At 46.7% G+C, this 24,324-nt stretch overlaps 1 protein-coding gene across 7 annotated transcripts in view; it reads left to right on the top strand.

Annotated features, from left to right (window-relative positions):
- TLN2 (talin 2) overlaps window positions 1-24,324 on the top strand; it is a 419,393-nt gene that overhangs the window by 369,627 nt on the left and 25,442 nt on the right. For all 7 annotated transcript variants that reach the window (XM_033107584.1, XM_033107586.1, XM_033107581.1 and 4 more), the window contains 5 exons: window positions 432-615; window positions 3,942-4,067; window positions 4,263-4,379; window positions 6,609-6,794; window positions 10,734-10,841. In XM_033107584.1, coding sequence (XP_032963475.1) covers window positions 432-615; window positions 3,942-4,067; window positions 4,263-4,379; window positions 6,609-6,794; window positions 10,734-10,841 — 721 coding nt within the window. The remainder of the gene's footprint in view (window positions 1-431; window positions 616-3,941; window positions 4,068-4,262; window positions 4,380-6,608; window positions 6,795-10,733; window positions 10,842-24,324) is intronic.

The raw sequence follows: 24,324 nt of genomic DNA, 5'->3' as shown, positions 1-24,324 counted from the left end.
TCTGCACTGGCGTTTTGATCTTTCACTTTCCAGGCTGGAGAACTGTCTCTGATTTGCTTACCAACCCCGGTGGGCTCAGAGAGGCAGGGGCAAGCGCAGTGAGGTCTTCCACATTTTGGGGAGTGGGGCTCCGAGCCTGCTGTCTCTCCTGGGCTGGCTCCTCAGGCGCCACTCAGAGGCTGATGCCGGGGTCTCTGTTTGTTGCTGGAGACCACCCATACCCTCACCACGTGTCCAGCACCCTTTTCCTCTCTCTTAAGTCCCAGGGCTGGATTGGGAGAGTTTCCCAGTGCCTGGTTGCCCCTTTCAGGACCTAGCCTCCTGGGCTCCGATGTGCTCACGGTTCCCTGGGTTTCTTTTCTTCCCAACTACTAGTAACCAAGCTTTGCCCTTTGTTTCTCCCCCTCCCATCTGCCCTCGCTCTTCCTCAGGGAGAACATTCTGAAGACAGCCAAGGCCTTGGTGGAAGACACAAAACTTCTGGTGTCAGGGGCCGCGTCCACTCCAGACAAGCTGGCCCAGGCAGCTCAGTCCTCAGCAGCTACCATCACCCAGCTTGCCGAGGTTGTCAAACTGGGGGCTGCCAGCCTGGGCTCTGACGACCCCGAGACCCAGGTACAGGTGCCCCAGGGAGGTGGGGTGTGTTCATAGCCCCACAAACACTCTACACCAGGCCTCAGAAGAAGCCCAAAGCAAAATAGGAGCTTTGAAGTCAACAGTATGTGTACGTGTCTGTGGTTTGGGGGCTGGTAGGATGCCGTTATCCAGGCAGATAGTGACATAGACCGTAGTGGGCATGGGAGACACGCCAACATATCTGGGAGGATGCGGTAAAGAAGCAGCAGCCAGGCTTAGTGAAGGATTGAACACAATGAGCGTTTGGAGGTCAGGGAGAAGGAGGAGGCGAGAATGACTCCACATTTCAGGTGAGGTCAGTGAGTGGAGGGGGTCACGTACAAAGCTGGAGCTCCCTGGCGGGAGAGCTGACGTGGGAGGGGGACGAAGGTGAGTTCAGATTGGGAAATGTTCAATGAGAAGTGCCATAGAGACGAGCAGGCACAACTGTGAGTGGGCCCAGGGCTGCTCAGGCGTGGATATGTGGTCATCCAGAGCATGGCTGTGACCACTGGAGAGGAAAAATGTGCAGGGAGAGGAGGGGGTGGGTGTTGAGGCAGAGCCCTGGGGCAGCCAGTATTTAAGAGCATTGAAGGAGAAAGGAGACCTAAGGAGATTGAGAAGCAGGAGCAGCGAGGAGGAGGAAAGCCAGGGGGCCTGATGTTATGGGAGGGAGGGTTTAGCCCTCCAGAGAGGGCTGAGGAGTCAAGAAAGGTGACAGTCCGAGAGCTGGTCACTGGCCCAGGTGCCGTGGAGGGCAGTGGTGACCCCAGCCAGGGCTGTTTGTGTGGCGTGGCAGGGTGGTCATGGGAGGGTGAAGAAACGAAGCCGCATCCATAGACACCCGCAGTGAGACGGTCGGCTCTGAAGAGGGAGAGAGAGGAGCCGGAGGGGTAGGGAAGGGCGCTCTGCTTTTACACTCCGCTTCCAATTTGGCAGTTTCATGGAAGTTGTCTGCCTGTTGCTTGGTCCCCCGACCTAGACTGTCAGCTCCTCGAGGACAGTAACCTAAGCGCCCCGCCCAGCTCTCGGCACGAAGTGAATACCCCATCAATATATGTTCAGCTGTTGTTGAACTAACCAGGCCATCAGCCCATTCCCTAGAGCGAAACCCAAAAATCCCTCTGTTCTCTGTCCCAGCACCATCGAATGGGAAATGCTTCTGTTTTCACTGCTGAAACTATACTCCATAAACTAGTCTACTTGGCCCCTTTGGACAAAATTAGATAGAAAACCCCCTGCCGTTCAGTGCCTCGGTCGACGACAGCTACGGTTCTGGTTAACATCAGGCCCCCAGCTTTGCCCCCATGTGGCCGTGACCTTTCCTTCCGACACCCTCCACAGGAGCAGAGGTCGGTGAGGGGACATTACTCCTTCTGCTGGATGTCTCTTTGATGACATCAGAGCTCAGGTTGGCTACCCTCCGCCGTTCAGAATCTTCACAGAAATTCCTGCCTGCAGTATTTTTACCCCCACGGAGGAAGGAGAAGCTTGAAAACAAGTCAGTGGGATTGGAACCCACACTCTCTGAGCCTTCGCTCAACTTGAGGAGAAGTGACGTGGCCTGGGGAGGATTCCGATCTTTAAACACAGAGAAATGTATTGAATTGCTTAGAGTCTTAACTCCCAAGTAGTCTAGATAGCCTAAGGCTCCAACTTCTCATGAGACCTCTATGAAAAGTGCCCCCACTCACGGTCGGTCGTCCGGTGCAGGGTGGGACAGTGTAGGTGGGACGCTCCCGCTGCGATCTCAGGAATCGGGTGAGGTCCTCACTGGTCAGCCCTTCCTCATTGGCCCATCACTGCCTGTCACCTCTGTGCTTTCAGAGCCGAGGTGTGTGTGCCCTGTACGTGAGAAGGCACAAGAGAAATGGAGAGGGTGTGAGATCGTAGTGTCGCAGTGCTTACCGCGGTCTGGGACTCTAGTTTCTCGTATATGTTTTTATGGATAAGACGTGTTTTATGGATTGGCATGTTGTCTGATCCGTCCTCACAGCAGCGCGGTGAGATAGGCAGGGCTGGTGCTGCGGGTCCCATGGGTCGACGAGGAACCAGAGCCGTCGAGCATAATATAGTCTGGAGGTTAAGACCATGCCCTTGGGATCACACTGAGCAGAGTGCGAGTCCCAACGCTGCCATTCCCAGGCCCGGGGAGCGTGGACACGAGCATTTGGTTCCCACTTGACATGCCAGTGGTGAGGGTGCAATGAGATAACTTGTGTGTCATGCTCGGCTCCGCACCTGGGACACTGTCCTCAGTCAAGGCAAGTTGTCGTTGTTATTACTATTGAAGTAGGAGTTGTTAGTGTAGCACCTGAACCTACAGGAGTTCAGTGTGGTGTGGAATAGCACATCCTGCCTGAGTATGGCTGGCACTTCAGATCCCAAGCCTACCATACTGAAAGATAGGCTGTCCAGTTAGAAGAGTGAAGACACCGTATCATCTCGAGCGTCATGTAGGTACACACCTACATATTCATTCATGTCACATGCGTTTCCTGAGTGCATGCCAAGATGCCAGGCCCTGTTCTGAGTGTGAAACACACACACACACACACACACACACGCACAACTCCAGGACGGCCCTCCTGGAGCTCACATATGTAAGTCAAGGGAGAATGAATGATAAAGTAATTCCACAAGCCTGTAAGTGCTATCAATAACACGGGGCAAGCTGATGGAGTGGGGGTGGGGGGCGGTCCAGGGAGGGTGGTCCAGAACGGTCTCTGAGGACATGACATTTGAGCGGAGACCTGAGTGATGAAAAGAGCCGGGTTCCAGGCAAAGAACAGCAGGAGCAGAGGCCCTGAAGCAGGAATGCGTTGGGACTTTTAATGAGGAAAAAAGACCTGTGTGCCTGTAGCATGAGAAGTGACTCAGAATCCTAGGAACCCAAGCTGGAGACGCAGGTGGGCTGCCATGGAGGCCTTGGGGGCCGGATCATGAGGCTTGCATTTATTTTGTTCTCAGTGTTTTTGGTCACCAGTTCAGAGCACAGATAACTGGTGTTGCCTCTCAGGTGTCTGCTTAGCTGCCTTCACCCTTTCATAGGCAGCTTGTCAACAAGAGCTGCCCTCCAGGAGATGCTTAAACATGCCAAATATCAGCCTCCCCTGGGGAGCTCTTCAAAGTCTGGGTAATGGATCTTCACCCAGACTCCTGCCTCAGACTCTCCAGCAGTGGCACCTGGGATTCTGCAGAGCTGCAGATTTGAGAGCTGCTGACGTAAAGACCCACGTGCCCCACAGGCTGAACCATGGGCTGTATGCTCTTCCTGAAGTCAGTCTGCTGGGGCCCGCTCACCTGGGCTCCGTGCTTTCTTTCAGGTGGTGTTGATCAACGCCATCAAAGACGTGGCCAAGGCCCTTTCAGATCTCATTGGTGCTACCAAGGGAGCTGCCAGCAAGCCCGCTGACGACCCCTCCATGTACCAGCTCAAGGGGGCTGCCAAGGTAGAGTGGAGCCCCAACGAGGGGGGAGCCTGCAGGGGGTGTGCTGGAGAGAGAGAAGGACACACGAGACTTGGGGAGGATGCACACCTGACCTCCTCTCTCACTGGAAGGTGTTTTTGCTCATGGCATTAGAACTAAAGGAGGAGGGATTAAACTTCAGTGCACTGTTTCCTCTTGGCCTTTCTTCCTGTGTAGGTGATGGTGACCAATGTCACCTCCCTCCTCAAGACTGTGAAGGCAGTGGAAGACGAGGCCACCCGGGGCACACGGGCGCTGGAGGCCACGATCGAGTACATGAAGCAGGAGCTCACGGTAAGGAGCCACAGTCACCTCCCTCCCGAGGGCACCCCTGTCCAACAGCGGAGCCCAGCACAGGCTTCTCTGAGCGTGTTCGTTAGTACCGAGAGGTTTCACCCGGAGCGCTTGAGGTAGGGAGGCCCACTGTCCTGCCTGCCTGATATCCCACAGGTAACTGTCCATTCCAGAGCTTGTATAGGATCAATTTTAATTGTACTTAAGGAATCAATTGAAAGGTATCACTTCGGACTGTTCAGGTTGAATGCCACTAAAATTGCAGCATGAAACCAAAGCATTACAGAAGATTTCTGGCAAAGGGAAAAGTCAGCAGGGCTATTTGCACTCACCTGGAGCTTCAGTCATGTGTACAACATGTAGCCACACACAGCCCCTCTTGAATCCCACTTCTGGCAGCACTGTGCCACACTGCTGCACACGTGTGGCCTTGGAAGTCTGAGATTCGCCATTGGAACAATCCGATGTCTTTACTTCCCTGTAAAATCCAGCTCCCTTCTGTTTGAGCTGTCTGGTCTCAGAGAAAGTGACCCTGTGTTCTTTCTTGCCCTGTTCCTGCATTGTAGAGTGAGGTGTCCTGGTGCTACTGTGATACAGATATTATCTACCGTTCTTTTGATCCCGTGACAATCGGGGGTTGACTCATCCTAATGCCAGAAATAGAAATGCCAAAAATGAGTGGTTTCCAACTGAGATCTCTTTCTACTAGGAGGTCTGATTACAGATTCAGCTTCTTTTTGGAGAGGGGTGTGAGGGACTGGCCTTTGCTGCCAGTGGTCCTGCATCTTCAGAGGACCACCTGTGAAGGCCACGAGCCCTGAGGGGCAGCAGTGGGAATGAGTGGTCCTCTTGCGCGTTGGCGATAGAGGCGGTGTTCTCTTCTCCTGTCTTTAATGATGCCATCCTTGCTTGATGTTGTGCTTAGTTCTCATACAAAAGACAACTGAAGAGAATGGGTGGTGCCCTTCAGCACTGCTCCCTGGCACTCACCTGCCCACATGGCCTGGGGGTTTCCTACCAGTCTGGACACATGTACTGACACGTGTGGGTGGGCCTACTGGGTTGAAATTTGGAGCTTTCCGTGGAACTTACGGACACATGGTCTGTCTGAGTATACCCATGTGATTCAGAGTTGACCCAGATGGTGCGTCTCCATGGATGTAGGAGACCCCAAAGGAGCGTGTGCCGTGAGCGCCATATCAGTGTGGAAGGCTCTGTACATGTGGCCTTTTTCCACTGAAGCATTCAAAGGGTAGGTCTGGGGTGTGGGATTCTGGGCTACTTAGTTGCAGCTACCCATTTTGAGGGGGATCGTGATGTTTGCCACTGGTTCGCACATGGCAGGGATGCTGGCTGGGTCTTCCTTTGTGCCTCAGCAAAGGCTTCCTGCTGAAACGTGGCTGCCTAGCACTGAACACAGAGAGGCCCCCACTGGCTTGGGGTCCTCGTGTGCAGACACAGATGCACTTTCAATACGCAGCCAGGGCACCAGTCACTCATGTCTGAGAGACAAGACAGATGGGCTGGAAAAATTAATGGCTGGCTTGACTGACAGGTGGAACTCTGAAGTGGGATATTCGCTTACCATGGTTAATGTACTTCAACTTCTCTAAAGTGTGTATGTGCGCGCGCGCATTGTTAAATAATTCACAGTGTCTCTGGCTCACTCCACATGAACGCCTCCACAAACTTATGCAGTTTTATTTGTAAAAAAGGCTAAGAATAGAAGAACTGGAATACTTCATTTTCCCTAGCCCCCACATCCCTTTAAAGAGAGAGAAGTGAGTCCAGAGTGATGCATCTGGGTCAGTCCTGCACTGGGACCAGCATCAGGACTGTAGAGTTTCTGGAAATTGATGAAGCTCCAAAAGGGATGGGGCAAGAGAACGGGAAGCCCCAGATCCACCTTCCCTGGGGTGGATGGTTTAAAATGTTGAATATGCATTTCTGCAAGTGAATAGGTAATCACTGTGGGTATGTGTCTCTCACCACACTGTTTCCGTGAATGCCTAGGATAGGCGTGCAAGGCTTAGCCATGCTGGAAGTCTTGAAAGCAAGAATAGTATTACTGTACTCAAATTAAATTTCTCATTTCCTGCCATTTGACGCTTTCTTCCTGTTGCTGGCTCTGTTTTCAGACACTGAGCTCGCAGCCTGGTCGGAAAAGAATAAATTATTTTTGTCCTTGCCTTTCTGATTTTTTTCACCACTTCTCTTTCTAACTTCCAGGTATTCCAGTCAAAAGAGGTACCTGAAAAGACATCATCACCTGAAGAATCGATAAGGATGACGAAAGGCATCACCATGGCAACAGCCAAAGCCGTAGCAGCTGGGAACTCGTGTAGACAAGAGGACGTGATTGCCACCGCCAACCTGAGCCGGAAAGCTGTGTCCGATATGTTGACGGCTTGCAAGGTAAAGGCCTTGGTTTTGTTTGGGATGGATGGCTAGTTCCCTGTCATGAGTGAGTTGTTTTGTTTAGTCCGAAGAAGAGGAGGTGCCAGGATGTATAGACAGGAGCAGCTCAATACCTTAGGCGGTATAATAAAATGCATGCTGAAGGTGTGTGCATGTCAGCCCATGGGAAATGACTCTCTAGGGTGTTCTGTGTTTAGAGGGAATGAAGTCGCCCTGCAACTTAACCCTCTCACTCCTCTCAGTTCTTCCTAAATGGGCAGGACGCCTTAGTAGAGAGAGTATAGTGCAGGCCACTCTGAGTAGTAAAGAGGAGCTGTGGCGGTTTGTTCCAGACCCCCCAAATGAAAACTATACCCCTCATCTGTTTGCTCCCTCCGTAGGTCATCCATTCTGTGCTGGGAGGGGTGTTGCCATAACTTAGTAAGGAAGTGAGTTAGAGGAACAAAACAGAATGCTGGGAACTGCCTTTTTGCTCTCTGTGCCAGACATTGTAGAGAAACTCTACTGATCTTTGGGTAGATAACTGGGGCAGCTGCCCTGAGCCCATGCTTGGTGAGGGAGCTGGGGAGACCTGAGCTTTATGACCTTTTTTTTTTCTATTAAGAAGGTGAGCCATAAGAGCCCTCTGTCCCCTACATCCACTGAGCACCCCCAGACCTTCACCCTTCTTGGGACTTGCCCCAGGGACTCTGACATCTGCATAGTGATTGATTTATGACCCCCTTACCATGGTGAGCATGTGGGGATGACCCAGAGAAGCTGAAACTGGGGATTGCAGATACTGCAGCTTGAGGTCTGAGGGAGTAGGGCTCCTCTCCATGGTAAAGTGAGTTGTGGGGGCAGCTGGTGGCTTCTCAGGGGTTCTTCAGAAGGGGTAGGATGAGCTGGAGGTAACTGCGTAGAGGACAGGGCAATGTGGCCCGGCTGAAGGAATGGGTGTGCAAGGGCCTGGCGTGGGAGACAGCACCATTTACTGGTCTGCTGGGTGTGATGGGGGCGGGGGCGGTGTGGAGAGAAGAGGGTGGCAACGTGGGTGGGTAGGGCCGCTTTTCTGAGGGACCTTGTGCTCTGGACAAGGGAGTTTAGACTCTCTCCCGAGATTATAAGTAGTTGCCATTTCGATGTGCTTAGTGGAATCTGCCTGCCAGAAGTGGTAACTCCCAAAGGGGTCACATCTCCACCAGAGAATGATCCTGCCTAGCAAGGTGTGGCCCGAATGCCATCATGGTGTACATGCAGGGCACCTCATAGTTTTGGAAGGGTCGTCATGTCATGTATGTTCTCATTTGATCCCATGATAGGACGGGCAAGGGGAGTTACCCTAATTTGATAGATGGTGAAACAGGCTTGGAGAGATTAAGTGGCATGACCACGGTCACACAGCTATTTACTCTCAGCCCCAGAATTGAAACCAGGTCTTCTGAGTTCACAGCCAGTCTGTGTCTGCTGCCGTGGCCTCCCAGCCGTAGTGCTTAAGGCCACTGTGGTTATGAGTGACAGGTACTTTGTCTCCATGTTACAAACATGAAATGAAAAAAGGGAAATTAAAGAGGAAAAAAGAAAATGATTAAGGTATAAATGGCAGACAGCTCAGATTTTCGGTCTCTTTCTTAATACATACTCCCCTGTTTGCTGGGGAGGAAGTTAAGGATTCGAGGACGGGTGCCGTTGGCCCAGCCTCAGCTCCTCTCTGTTCTCTCGCCCCTGGATCAGGCTATCCTGGTTTTGCAAAGCTTCACACGCCAAAGCCAGACTTGATGACAAGTGTCGCTGCTGAGCCCTGAGACTCTTGTTAGGATAGGACTTACTTAGCAGACTGGGCGTTTACATTCCCTTTGGTCTCCTGGATTTCCACCCCTTTGCGGAAAGGAAACGGGGTGCATGCAATAAGGAATATATAGCATACTAGGGATGTTGAATGGTGGATCAAGAAAGAACTCTAATATGCCAAGCAGAGGCCACGTTGCCAGATGGGGCTGAGCAGCGTAGCCAGGGCAGAAATGGAAGTGCAGTAACTTACAGATGGGTTCATTTTATCAGAAAGGAAGGATCACATTAATTCCTTAGGTGGAAACAAAGACTTCCCTATACCCTAAGTTAATTCTAGTGTATGTTTCTTTTGCGTCTTAACTTCCATATGCTTACGTTTACATTAGATACAATTTCATTTCTACTGTTACAATTAACATTAGATGGCTGTTTCTATGTTGCTATGAGTCACTATAACTAACTCGTTAATGACCACAAAGTACTTTGTTATATCGGCTTTCCCCTGTTGTCAGATACTTAGATTGTCTGGATTTTATTTTTATCCTAAATTTTACTGCCAGGAACATCGTTGGGCATATCTGTTTTTTCTATGCTTGGGATTATTTCCTTAGGCCAGATTCCCAGAAGTAGAATCACTGGGTCAAATGGTATGACATTTTAAGTATTTCCAGATAGCTCTCCCAAAGGGTCCTACCAAGTGACAGAGCCACCAGCAGTGGGCGGAGCACCTCATCCTTTGCTCCCACACAGTTCTCAATGAGGGCCTTGCCCGTTACCTACTGGAGGTGACCCTGAGTGCTGTCAGAGCTCGTGTCTTCCCCCAGTAGCGTCTGGTCAAATCAGGCGGGGCGCTCGGCCCTCAGACTTGGAGACACAGGGGAGCAAGGATGAGTGCAATGCAGTGCAGGTGAAGAGCATGACTCCTCACGTGGTTAGGACATGGCGTGGCGCCTGCCTCTGAGGCCTGGTCGTCCTCAGGGGAGTAAAGCCAGACTCGTGGATGACAGAAGCCGGCCACTGGATTCATCCCCACTCCTTCCAGGGGCTGGCGGAGGAAGGGGGTCTGGTAACGGGAGGGTGCACAGGTATTCTCAGCAGCATTCTCCAGTCCTAGGCAAAGGATCTTAAGGGGAAGAAATGTAAAATCTGGTCACCATTCCCCTTTAGCTTTGACCTTTCATCCTAATGGGTGATTCCTGTGTGGCCTGATTTGTGATTTATTTGCAGTTTTCTATGTATTCTCGTAAGCCCTCTCAAGTTCTTTCTAGGGTGAGGCTATACAAGGAAGGAAGGCGAAGTGGGGAGGGTTGCAGGATTTAGCAAATAAAAAATAGGGTATCCCATACTTAAACGCTAAATTATTTTTTGGTATTTATCTGAAATTCAAATTGAACTGAGCATTCTGTGGTTAATCTAGCAACCTGTGAATGAGTGTGCCGTCTGAAATGATATATCGTTAATGACTCAATTTGGCAGGTCACAAGGGCAAGGAAAAACAAATGCAAGATGCTGCTTTAACTGTAGGTCCTGGGTTGCTTATCTGGACGTGTATAATATGAGGCGCCTCTGAGGGTACTGGGGAGCTCACTTTCTGAAGTTTCCCAGGAGCCAGAGGTCCCTGGTAGGGAGAGTCACTTTGACCCCTTCATGATCGGGCCACAGAGCAAGGACCTGGCGTGATTAGCCTGTGAACGACATGTGCAGGACTCCTCACGTTGCTGAAGAGATGCAGGCTGACCCTGGGACAGCAAGTCTCCTGCTGTCAGCCCTAATCATGAATCTTTCCTGGACTTGTCAGGGCATGTGGAATTTCTTACATGTCAATAAAAGGCAGGATGGTGTGCGGGGGAGACAAAGGAGAAAGGAAGGAAAGAGGGACCAGATTCACTTGCTTTTATCTGGCCCCGGGGCATTAAAAATGTCAAGACACAAACTCGCGGAGAGCCTGCTGTGGAGACAGAAGGAGGAAACAGGGAGGTGGGGGAGGACCACCTCCTCTACCCAGGGAGTCAGGGAAGGTTTCTCAGAGGTCACTGAGGTGAGGCAGAGGGATGTCCAGGGCTACACCACACTGCTGGCTAGGCCAGTGACCCCACCTGGCCCCCCGGTTCACTCACCAGCTGACCCTTCCTGTTTTAAGATGTCGCTGCTCCTTTCTTTCTCCAGCAAGCATCCTTCCACCCTGATGTCAGCGAGGAGGTGCGCGCCAGAGCCTTGCGGTATGGGACGGAGTGCACCCTCAGCTACCTGGACCTTCTCGAGCACGTCTTGGTGGTAAGCAGGGGTGTGGGCAGCAGCTGGGGAAGAGCTCAATTGGATGCAGACCATCCTTTCCTCAGGAAAACCCCTCTTAGAGCGTTGTTCAAGCTCCAGGTGTGAGTCTGGGGCTGGATTAAGCTGAAAAGCTTCCCGTGTCACACTGCCCCAGGACACTGGCTACAAGTGTCGTCTAGGGGGAGTTGAGTTAGAATCCAGGAGAGCTCAGCTCTCCCAGTGCACCAAAGAGGCAAGACTAGCATGGACGTGGGACGGGCAGAGTGAGGGATGAAGCAGGTGGGACAGGCAGAGCCACCACTGAAAAAGTGTCCAGAGGTCCTGTTAGGAAGACCTCAGTCCATCGTGCGAGGAAAGGGAAGGCTCCTGAAAGAGCAACACCAGCCTCCATGACAAGTTAGAAACGTTGCCAGTGCTCCGGGTCATCTCACTCTAATGACTTTCTCCAGTCCTTGAATGTATGACTTAGACCACCTGGCGAATGACGTGTTCCTTACTGTGATGACCTTCTGCCAGCCTGAGTCGTCCACATGGAGCTGGGTTAAGAAGGCTGAGACAGAAGACGCTGGCAGGACGCGGTGGCTGTGGCTGGTGGACTGCCCACACGGGAGCCTCAGGCTTGCACCAGCTCCCCGTTCCTAGGGTGGCTTCGCTCCCCCCCAGGCCCTAAGGGCCAACCATGGGGAACCAGGATGTATATTCAGTGTGCATCTGTCCCTGTCTACTCCCGGGAGCCACGTTTGGAATTGGGGGAGGCCTGGGGCAGCCCATAGAGAGTTTGTTTAGGAGTCAGAGACACCCCAGAAGAGAACTGATGATGTCTCCCCTCCTTCATGGCCCATGCTCCTTCGTAAACCTAAAAACAAAAAAGAAAAAAAAGAAAAGATCCAACAGGCCACTGTCAGATACACAACCACATGTACTTAGAAGACCATTGAGCCTTTCATTTGCTGGGCGTTGAAAGTTTTCTCATTGTGTGCAGCCACACGAGGCTGGCAGGGCAAAGGAATGATCCAAGACTCAGAGAAGTCTGGCCCCTTGGTTGAGGTCGCCCAGCTACTCGCAACAGACCTGGGACCTAATCCCAACTGTTATTATTCCCAGCTCTGTGCTGATTCTGGCATTCCACTGCCTTCTCTTTAAACTTCTTCAGAAGTTACCTTCTGATGGGAAGCATTTTAGGTGTTTTAAGGGAGCATTTGCTTTATTCTTCACCCAGGTAACTGTGGGCAATGCAAAAGGTTCTTTTGTGAGAATAGTCATTCGGGGTTACGAATATTGGGCTCCCGAAGCCTGAACTCTTGGGAATAGAAACCAGTGTATCACATGCAAGCCAAGAAGAAAACATCTTGGCCACTCAGCATTCACAGGCATGAACTTCTCCAGCCAAACCAGCCGTCTATGTTGGGATATAGTTAAAAGTGTTCAGTCCATGAGCGTGCCTAGCAGGAAATTCAGGGTAAAGAGGATGAAACCAGCAAGGCTTTCAAAAGCCTTTTTTTTCTTTATGGAACAATATATTCTTGGTCATGTGGCACCATGTTATATCTGAACAATGAAAAATAGAGTGGGAACAGTATTAGGGCTTAGGTTAAAAGCCTCGAGTTCGAATCCTGGCTCTGCCATGAAAATAGCCTTATCTGGGCTTCAGTTCCCTCAGACGTTAAAGGGACAGTTCATTAAGGCCTCGATGAGAATGTCAGAACCTGTGGCTTTGTGGCCAAGCTCACCTTCGCTGCATGCTTCGTTGCCATCCACCTGCAAGGTGCCGTGCCCGGTGGAGCTGTAGTGCAGGGCTCACCGCACGGGCTCCCCGGCCGCTGCCTGAGGAAAGACTCCCCACTTCTTGTTTTCTGTCTCTCACGCTTTTGTTTTTCTCTTGTTCATGTGTTGGAAAGGAACTGATACTGGGATCCTTATTTCACCCCTTGTGCTCAGCTCCATTTCTTGGTTACACCATAGTTTTCCCAGGACCTGTGCCTGTAACTGGGCAGCGTTGATAACTTAACCAGCGTCTGTAGGTCCAGGCCCTTGCACACGTGGCCCTTAGGGTGCCGCTTTCCACCGTGCTCTTGGTGAACCATTTAACAAGAATGTCACTGCATAGGGGTCCACCTCCAGCTGCACCTCTGACAAATCCACAGACCTGGATAAAAAGGAGGCAGACAGCCTTTAAAATGGTTGAGTGAAGATCTCCCATTTTACTCCCGAACAAACGACTGCTTATATTGTGGAGAGGAGTTCTCCTTTCGTAAGGAAGGTGCGAGCCCTTGTCTTGCAGTTTCTTCCGGGGGAGAAGGAAAATGGAACCCTCACAGGGCCCCCTCCTTGACCTCTAGCCGACTTTAAACCCTTTCCCAGTATTTGGGAACCAAGTACTGTATCCACCAAAGCACTTCCTCTCTCCTCACGTCTCCTCTCCAGCCCACCTTGTTTGGTGAGTGGAAGAACCCAGGACTCCCAAGGCAGGTGGGTGATGGCTGGCCTCTTTGCCTGAGAGGAGGCCAAGGGCTCCAGGGCCTCTGTGAGCATCAGGGAAGATTGAGGAATCCTTCCCAGGCCACATAGGCAGAGACCCCAGCTTCACGGCCACTTAATTATTATGTCAGGCATCGGTCCTAATGATAATCAGCAGCTTTTTCTGGACCCGGAAGAAGGGCATGGGCCGCACAGAGGCTCCACATCACATGTCATTCGGGAGGTGTCATCTGAGAGGTGCCTGTGGAGGCCAGAGGTTGGAAGGAGGAGCGACCACTGCCTTCCTTTCCTGGGCCCGGGCAAGAACTGTTTGCTCTGTAAAGAACAAATGTTCAGTTGAGTAAATCTGAGGATCTGATTGGCTTTATTGAGAGATTTATGGATCGGGCAGCATCCCATCTGGCAGGTGGAGAGGTGCTCTGAGAAGCTGAACAATATGGAAGGCCTTTACTGTCAGAAACTGGGCAGAACAAGGAAGTTATGAGCAAAAGAAAAGAAAGGATTGTTTCAGGCCAGGTTGCCTTCCCTTAAGGGAAGGTGGGGGGTGTCTTATCAGGTAGATAACCATAGCTTTCTGTGGGTAGGAGGGTGAACGGGGAGGGGCCACGTGACAGATTACCTCATTGGTACTGACCAGAAAATTCCAGACAGACCAATTAAGATTCCATTCCTGGGGAAGGTGGAAACTGCAGTTATGTCAGATACTAAGCCTAGGTTCAATGTCATGGGCTTTAGCACAAGTGATTCCATTTGGGGCCTGTGGCTTTCTCTTTAACGATTCCCCCCTTTTGATCAGACTCTAAGCATGACTGAGAGACGTGATCAAAATTGAAGGCATTTAGCGCCACTCTCAGCTACTATTCTGTAGTTCTCAGGGCTTTTACTGATCCTCTGTGTGATATTCACAGTCCTGATGTTTTTCCTTAATCCCTGTTCGCACTCACAGGTCATGGCTTCAGGTTCACAATCTTTAAGTCAGTCATTCTCTTTGTTCTTTTTCTGGTGTTCCAATGTTAGGCAGATCATTTGCCGGGTGCTTAGAGGCTTCAAACATGCATCTGAAGCTTTTAAAAGAACACAATGTGCCAGGGAGATTATTACGATAATTATTAACAGGATAATTTCCAATGCTTAGAGTGCACTTTGGAGCCATGGTCCCAAACCAATCAAAATCAAATAAGTCAAAGACCCTGTTGAGAGAGTCACCTGTTGGAGCCAAGTGGCTTGCTCAGCGATCTTAATGTAACTGAGTTTCAGCTTCCCCTGAAGTGTCCATCCGGGTGCAGCAGGTAGTGGTGGTCACAGCACAGACACCTCCTTGCTCCGCTGAAAGGTAATCAAGGGTCATCCTGTTGTCAAGATCAACTTTGGGCAGAGAATCTAAGGATTTTTGTTGGGCAGCTATCGCTTTAACGGTGGATACTGTAATATTTTTTAGAGCTGAGGAGGAGGTTCCTGATCAGAGCCTCATTTATATTTATTCTTAACCAAGGAAGTGGGGACCTGCCCAAGGAAGTAAATTTTGAATCACGAAAAATCTTCTGGTAGGTCCTTTCTACCTCGACAGTGTCAATTCATGGGAGTTGACCAATGAGGTATCTCAGTTTGTGAACAGTTAGAGACACAGGTAGATAACCAAAGAGGTATTGCCCCGTTATTCACCAGCAATCTAGGCGAATGGTAACCACCACAGACAAAAATCCTGTGGGGCATAAACCATTTTCACTAAGATGGCCAGATCAGAGTGTTTGATGGCAAATCCCTACTCTGAAAGGCTACCCACCCCCTCTTAGCAATGGCCTGGATAACCTGGGTGATGGCATTATCTTTCCAGGCCAATACCAAAGCAAAGGAACAAGAAGAAAAGATTTCGAGTTTGGTTAACATGTGAAGTCTTGGTCTGGTGTATTAGGTGGAAGTGGTCTACGTTGATATCAGCTATTTCTCTTCCTCGTCGGTTTGATTCGTAGGTCTCCAGCATCTGTACAGGACCAGGTGTCAGGTGGAACCTTCTTTGACTGTGAGATGTGTATCCAAAGCTCAGTGCCTTCTGGTTTTGCAGCAGTGTCAGTGGTCAGGAGTACTGGTAAGGTCCCTTCCAACAGGGCTCAAGGGCTGTCTACCTCTGATGATGCTTCCAGAATACCCAGTTACAAGGCTCCAAACTGTAACCAGTGGGATCCTTTGCATTGGGATCCAGGGAAGCTTCTTTAACCTGTTGGCAATAGGCTTGAGCATAAGACATTAAAGACCTACAGTAGCTGGTGGTACTAGCGTGAGATAACAAGGGAGCAGCAGAAGGTTGTATGCCAATAGACACTGGTCTACCCATGACAGGCTTAAGTAGAGTTGCCGTATGTTTCCCAAAGGTGGGCCAGCAAGGTTTTTAGTTTGGGGATCCCATTAATTCTCTAGACCTTACCTGATAATTGAGGGTGATAGGGACAATGGTAATTCCAATGGGTTTGCAAGGTTTTCATCAAGGTCCGGACGGTGTGCCCAGTAAAGTGGGCGCCTTGATGGCTGGAGGTTGTGGAAAGCGGTATTTTCTGGAGCTTAGGGAGAGGTTGTGGGTCTAGGAGATTCCTGGCTCAGCTTAATTCTTTTTGAAGACAGCTGAATTCCTTCAGGGCTTAGATCATGACCTAGGTAATGAACAGTGTCTGAAGATCATTGTAATTTTCCTTAGAGACTTTGTGTCCTTTTTCAGCTAATTGTTGTAGCAAATAAATGGAACCGTGTATGGACACCTCTTTGGTAACCGAGCACAGCAAGACCTATATATTGTACATATCTACATATTGTAAAAGGGTCAGTCTCCCCAGAACTGGAGGATGTTTAAATCTTGGCGAAATACTTAGGAGAAATACGAAGGGGACTCTCAACCCTGGAGGCAGACTGTCCAGGTATATTGCCATTTGTTCTATGTAAAGTCCAATAGATAGGCTGTTGGGATCCTCAGGGGTGCTGAAAAGGGCTGAAAAGGGTCTACAACAGTGAACCATTTTGAGTCTGGCGGAACTTGTCACAAGACAGTGTTCGGGTATGGAACAACTGGGGAACAAGGAATAACCAACTTACCAATAACTCTCAAATCCTAAACAAATCACCATCACCGTCCATTGTAAGATCAGTGTGTTACAGGGCCTGGTACAGAAAATGGTTAGCCCCTGGCAATTAGGTCTTTTGCTATGCAGGTGAGGCCTCAGGCTTTAATGGATATTGAGGTAATTTAGGGAGAGGTTTGGTTACATCTATCTGAATCTTTGTAGGTTCTGCACTTTTTATTGTCCCAATGTCAGTTTTAAAAGTAACCCCCATATTTTCGGGCACTTTGATGAAATTAGGGGACCTTTGTATAAATTCTTCCTCTTCTGTGTCAAAGATAGACTTTAAAGAACATAAAAGATCAGGTCTGAGTTAGTCAGGAAATTCTAAAGGGAGGTCTCCATTCGAAAGAAAATGTGTTAGCCCTTTTCATTTAGAAAGGAGATCCACCTACTAATAGATTGACTGGGGCTATATCACATAGCAAAAAGGAATGTTTTTCGATAAAAGGTCCCAGAGTCACTTGTACTGGTTGAGATAAAAATTCTCTCTGAACTGTATTAGATACCCCCATGATGGAAACTTCCTTTTTATTCTGAGGATTTTGTTGTCCAATAAGGGTGGGGCTTAAAGTAGAACGCATAGCTCCAGTAGTTTTAGTATCCCTTTGGCTGTTTCAGGAAAATACAGTAAGTCCTCACTTCATATCGCCAATAGATTCTTGGAAACTGCAACTTTAAGTCAAAGGAATTTTAATGAAACCAATTCTCCCATAGACTAAGTGATATAAGTAAGAGTTAAATTCCTACTGCACATTTCTGGCCACAAAAACATTACCCAACTTCTAAATAAAGACCCCAAATACTTCTAATATTAAACATTGACATAAATGTAAGCTATACGTACATTTAAGAAAGATTGACAAAAACAAGTAAGATAATTCACTTCCAACCTGTTTATTCAAGTTCATGGTCACAGGTGGCCAAAGCCTATCCCCAACATCTCAGGGTACAATGTGGGAACCCCACCCTAGACAGGACGTCCCTGCATCGCAGGGTCACCCACACTCACACTCGCTCAGACTGGGACAACGTAGACACGCCAATCACCTCACATGCACACCTCCGGGATGTTGGAGGAAACCAGAGTCCCCAGTCCCCAGAGGAAACCCACGCAGAACGTGCAAACTCCACAGACAGTCGCCCCGGCTGGGCATCGATTTTGTTCTCATGAAGAGTATGACAAAACGATGTTCTTTGAGGACCTGCTGTACTGACAGTAACTTACCAGAGAACCCCTCAGAGTCCTGTCAACTGTATGGGGGCTTGTGTGGGGCCTCCTGGGAGGTCGATGTGGGTACATTGGAGCTGTTTTGGAAGTTTGCATAGGGCCTTTGGGGACAATCTTTTTTCCCCAATGTCCCAGTGGATTACAACTGAGACATCAATTTCTGGGCCAGTGTTTGATAACGGACCCCTAGAGGGGTGCAATTCAGGAGGCCCAGGTGTTATTTTGGAGGTGTTATAGCTGTAAAGCTAATAGCTTGGCGGATTTTTGTTTCCGATCTTGCTCCAGGGTCCTTTCAAAATGCTCAGCTATAGTCACCAGTTGGGTCAGGCCTGTGGCCTCCCATCCCATTTTCTGCTAATCTCAGAGGATAATCCATTTACCAAAAGGGCAACCAGAGGGGGTTGACTGACTCTATTTATTGTATGGCACCAGGAAAACCATAGGAAGAGGGCTTTCAAGCAGACACTGAAGTCTGCCACAGATTCATCTTTCTTTCGTTTGCATGTTTGAATAATAGGCCAATCGGTATGAGCGGGTAAGACTCAAGGAATAGTTTGTAATGTTCAGTTGCTGTTTGGCAAGCTCTTTCTGGGCTTTCTGGATGACGTCTTGGATATTATCCTCAAGTTTTGTCCCTTTGCTTCCTGTATCCATGTTTGGGCTTCACCAGGTCCTACAACATGAGCACAAGCTGATAAAGATCTGGCAGTTTTTTTGAAGAATTGAGAGTTATTATCAGAGCCTGTGACCCCAGGCCAGACCTCTTATTCAGTGAATTTATTTCCTCTCATAAATTCTTTCTTGTATTTACCAGAGAAACAGGGCTCTTACTCCTTACCTGTTGCAAACTAGGGTGGTTGATGTGTCTGTTAAAAGCCTGCCCCACAAGTTTCTTCTCATCTTTCTATACAGTTACGGTCATTGTAACCTGTAATTATGGTAGAAATAGAAATGTTTCTCCGTGGCTGTTCTGAGGTTTATGGTGTGAATGTAGTTGGTGCTAAAATGAAATCATTAATAGGAAGAAAAGCTAAGTGACACTAAAACTTTCAGGAAACATAAAAAAAATTGTCTCATCTTTTGCAAGGATGTTTTTGCCTCTTCATGATGGCAGGTACTGATGCTTCTGACCTCCAAGGAAATGTGAGTGAAAATAGTATTGTGTATTTACTTTTCGGGTATTTGTTTTTGTCTCTTTAGAAAGCTAGACATACTCTTTGAAGGATACATTCTAATAAAAATATAGGAAGAAAACAGCCTCCAGGTCCAGGGAATTATCATAAACATAGGAAAATACAAGTTCCTAACCAAAATTTGTAAAGCCGCTGTGACAGTGTTCTGTCACCTAAACTGTGGACATTTGTAGTTTTCTTGGGCCTGCAAAAATTAAGTTCACATTTCACTTTATTAGCCCTAATGCCTTCTCCAAAGCAAACTGAAGAAACCTGGGCTAAAACGAGGCTGAGAGCAAGGAAGATTGTTCCACACTGAAGCCCATGAGCCACAAGGCTGCTAAGGCCAGTGACAGTGGAGACCCAAGAAGAAAGGAGGAAAACGGAGATGTACAAACTGGGAAACTAGTGTTCATTCCTGAGGGAACTTTGGGAGACAGAACCAGAAAATGAAAGCCACATTGCCAATTAGAGAAGACATACAGATTTGTGTTGAAATTATCTTTACAGTAGAAGAAAAGAATACTAAGATTAGATTGGCTATTTGAGGGTGATGAATAAAAAAGCAATTAAAAGCTAGAGATTTTGACACACCCACACACCCCACACCCACGCATACCCCATCCTGCCCTCCTCGTTCTCTGGTCTATATGGGGAGACCATGTATAATGAAATGATCGCAGCATCACCATTCTGAAAAGAAAGTCCCCCTAAATCAAAACTGTAATAGGAGATCTTATGAAGAGTCCTCCCGGATCAATTTACAAATTGAGTTCTTCACATAATAGATCAAAGAGAATTAGTAAGCTTCCTAAAGGTTAAGGGAAGATCAGATAGTTGTCCAATTTTTACAACAGGGGAAAAAGAAAAGTAGAAATTAAGATTTGGAGAAAGTATTTAGCAATTTACAGAAATACTCGTAAATCAAGGTCAACTTTTCAGGTGGTATGAGAAGGTTCAAGGATCTTTGGTGGGCTGCTTTTCTTAAATTTAGGCACATGAAAATGTGGGGGAAATTATGCTGCTTTAGCCTTGTTCAGTTCAAAAATCTTAGAGTCCGGGATTCCTAACCTTTTTTGGCTGGTTTGTATATTTTTTACTTTAGAAAAGGCTTTAAAATGCAGAAAATCATATCATCATCCATGTGCCCATTATCTATAATTAACTAATTTTGTTAATTCACATTTTGTTCCATTTGGTTCAGATCTTTATTCTTTAAAGAAATACATAAATAGTAATGAATTTTGTATCCCTTACCAATCCCATTCTTTTTTTTTTCCTATCTAGGTGCAAATGACATCATGATTTTAGCATTCTTAATCTTTTGTGGATCTTGGGCCCCCTTGAGCTGAAAACACATTTCCTGCCACCCCCTACCCTCCTCAAAGAAACATCAGCACAAAACTGTCCTTTAAAGTGTGAAGAGCATTCCCAGACCCAAACACCCTGCTGGATCCATTTGGAATTGAGGCTCCAAACTGAGCATCTCTGCTTGGGGGGTTCTCTTCTTTGGAGAATCCACTTAGCAAGCAACAAATAATGAGATCTAATTGGAGCAGAGCCATCTCCTAACTGCTCTGGGAGCTGCTTCTGTGAAGCTTTAGATCTGGCCACTGGAGCCGTGTTGGCCTCCTGCATTTTCTGGTTTATCGTAGAAAATTTGTATTCTAGGTCAATAGGCAGCCACTTTGCCACTGCAGCAGTCACAGTCCCCTATGACTGGAAAACCCCAATGTGAGATCTTTGACAGGGTTAAAATGACCCCTGCTTCCACGAGCAGAACTTTAATTTGGTTCTGTCTGTGGCCCGCTATTAGAAATCGTATTGACTTAAGAGCAGAATTAAAATAGATCTCCCTTCTGCCTGCCTTATCTAAATCGGGTACCTTATCATAGGACTAATCCCTTTTGAGAGGGCCGTAGTATATACAGAAGTGTTTCTCTTTCTCCGTCACCATTCCACCTTGGTGATGTGGGTCTCCCCATCACACCCTTACTTTTTTTTTTCCTCCTTTATTGAGGTTTAACTAATATGCAGTAAACATATACTTAAAGTGCACAATTTGAGTGTTGACATATGATATATCTGTGAAAGCAGCACCACAATCAAAATAATGAATATATCCATTGTTCCTCAAAATTTCCAGGCAACTATTGATCTGCTGTTTGTTATTATAGATTTGTTTGCATTTTCCAGATTTTTATATAAATGGAAATCATATAGCACGTGCTCCTTTTTATCTGGCTCCTTTCATCCAGCATGAGAATTTTCCATTCCTTCCATGTTGTTGTCTGTATCAATGATCTGTTGCCTTTAATTGCTAAGTAGTATTCCCTCATATGGATATGCCATAATTTGTTTATTCACTTGTCGATTCACATTTGGGTTATTTCTAGGTCTTGTTTATTACAAATAAAACTGCTGAGAACATTCTATGTTGTTAAAGAACAAAAATACAACTGAGTAAGTTTGAAGATCTAATTGGCTTTATTGGACAATTCATGAATTTCATCTAGTAAACAGAAGGGAGCTTTGAAAAATTGTACAGATTGGAAGGTTTCTATAGGCAGAAACTGGGAAGGACGAGAACATTATTAGCAAAGAAAAGGAAGGAGTGTTTCAGGCAAGGGCAACTTTCTTTGGGAGAAGGCCGCAGGAGTTTATCGGGAAATTCCAGACTGATCGGTTTAAGGTCATATTCCTGGGAGGGGCTGAAACTGCAGTTAAATCTCTTTTCTGTCCTGGGGCCAAGCGACTTCACCTTGGGCCTGTTGTTTCTTTTTGTTTCTTTTTCTTAACTACATACAGGTCTTTGTGCCTGTACATGTTCACATGTTCATTTCTCTTGGATAAATACCTCGAAGTGGAATATTCATATCATAGGGTAGGTTTTTTTGTTTTTGTGTTTCTTTGTTTTGTTTTGTTTTTTACTTTTTAGGAAACTACCAAACTTTTTTAAAGGGGTTGTACTATTTTTACATTTCCACCGGCAGTATAGGAGAGTTCCAATTGCTCCACATCCTGGCAACACTTGGAATGGTCAATTTTTTTCATTCTAGCCCTAATAGGTATGTCGTGATATCTCATTGAGGTTTTAATTTATATTGTTGAGGTTTTTGTTTTGTTTTGTTTTTGCCTTCTTTTTTGTTTGTTTGTTTATGAAGTGTCTGTTCAGGTCTTGTGCCCATTTTTTATTGGGTTGCTTGTCTTTTTGCTATTGAACTTTTAGAGTACTTTATATTTTCTGGATATGAGTTCTTGGTCAGATATATTTTCTGAAAATGGTTTCTCTCAGCGTGTGGCTTGTCTTCATTTTCATAACAATGCCTTGAAGACAAACGTGTATTATAAAAAAAGAAAGAAATGATTACACTGCAGAAAGTTGAAAAAACAAAGGGGAAAATGATGTGTGGCTGGAACTTGGATAAATATAAAAATAAAACCAAAATATATCTTATCTCAAATATTAAACATTTAGGATGAACTGAGTGTCTCTGTTTGCAAAGGACATCAAACTAGTTTTAGGATTACATCCCAGTGTAGGGGAGGAAATATAATTTTCCCTCTACCCTTCTGAGTTCTTGCCTGGAACCCCATTAATAAAAGATGAACAAGAGAAAAACAGAAGTTTATTAACATGTGTACCTCATGGATACATGGAAGATACTCAAGAAAAAATGAGTAACTCCCCAGGATGGCTCCAGGTTAAATACCATCTTCAGCTAAAGAAAAGAAAGGTTGGGGCTGGGGGGAAATCAGTTATGGGAAGTTGCTAAGAAAAATACGGTGTACATTAGGTTTGATGTCCTTTGCAAACAGAGACATTCAGTTCATCCTAAATGTTTAATATTTGAGATTATATTGAAATTCAGATTTCAAGTCAGTGCCTTCTCCTTTGATAAGATTTTCTTGGGATTTAGAGTCAACCTTCTCTTCTTGATACCAAGGGGGAGACACCCTTACAAATGGAGAATTTTTTTTATAAATGTAAATTTCCCTTCAAAGAGGTAAATTTTACTCAATTTTCAGAGCTTTTCTTGTGTCTGCTGTTTCTCAAAATCATTCCTGTGTCAAAGAGGCATATTTGGGGGTGACATGTTCTGTAAATCTTTATCAGCTTCCTATTATTCTTTCATTTGCATGCCAGATTGAGTCCTTCTTTTCAACAGCCTTTATTAAATATAATTTGCACGATAAAATTCACCTGTTTACGGTGTGCAATTCATTGGTTTTTAGTATGTTTACAGAGGTGTGCAATCATCACCATAATCCAATTTTAGAACATTTTCATCCCCCCAAAGAAGCCTAAGGCCCATCAGTAGGCATTCTTCATTCCCCTCACCCCCACTGCCCGCCCTAAGCAAACATTGATCTACTTTCTGCTTCTGTAAATTTGCCTACCAGGGACTTTTCATATAAATGGAATCACACAGTATGTGGTTTTTTGTGATTGGCCTCTTTCACTTAGCATAATGTTTTTAAAGTTCTAAAGCATGAAATTTTAAACGTTTATGCTTTTTTAAGTTTTAAAGCATAATTTTTGCTTTTTGTTCTCTGCTTAAAAATCTTTACCAAATCCAAGATTACTAAGATTATTTTCCTGTGTTTTCTTCTGTATCGTATTAATTGTTATATTTAGGTTTATTCTCCTTCTATAGTTAGTTTATGTGTATAATACAGGGAATGAGTCAAAGTTTATTTTCTTACACATGGCCATCCAATTGTTCTAGCACCATTTGTTGAAATATTTATCTTGTCCCTATTGAATTAAAGGTGCCCTAGTAGAAATAAATGGTTCACAACTTTGGCTGCATATGAGAATCACCTGCGTTAGAAAGTAAATGGCACTTAACCCCTTCCCTCTACCTCTCCATGTTTCTGGTGTTGTTTTGGAACTGATCTAGGATGCCAATATGTTAGGAATTGTTCCAATAGTGTGTTGGTCTGTTTTTCACTCATTCATTCATCTGTTCACTCCTTCACAGGTCTGTGCTAAGTTCTTAATATCTGCGTAGTGATATATATATCAGTCCTAGGCTGAGAGAATGAAGTGCTGAAATCACAGTACAATAGCAAATATAAAAATTTAAAGACTATAAGAAGGAGGATAGGATAGAGGCATGCAAAGTGATGCTCAAAAATCTTGGCGTAAGCAGTTCGAGTATATAACATAATGTCTTCTATGTACAAGTATATCTGGGGCTGGTCAAAGTACAACCCCAATAACTCCCCCAACCCCAAACTTTTTTACCAAGTTTCTCTTACAGTTATGGTATGAAGGGGTTAGGCCGGCATCCAAAAGCCACGTTTTCCAGACCCCTGAGAATGAGTATGATACCTGGCTAGGTAAAAGGGGATGGGACAGCAAGAAGGGAATTAGCATTCAGTGAATGCTTACTGTATTCCAGGCATTGTGCACGATACTTCCTATGTGTTATTCTATTTGATCTTTATGGCCACCCAGAGGGGTAGGCATTACCCCAGTTTTAGAGATG

The sequence above is a fragment of the Rhinolophus ferrumequinum genome, chromosome 6, assembly GCF_004115265.2.
Source record: "Rhinolophus ferrumequinum isolate MPI-CBG mRhiFer1 chromosome 6, mRhiFer1_v1.p, whole genome shotgun sequence".
Lineage (NCBI taxonomy): Eukaryota > Metazoa > Chordata > Mammalia > Chiroptera > Rhinolophidae > Rhinolophus > Rhinolophus ferrumequinum.
The sequence above is the reverse complement of the archived record's forward strand: the minus strand, read 5'-3'. Positions and strand labels throughout refer to the sequence as shown.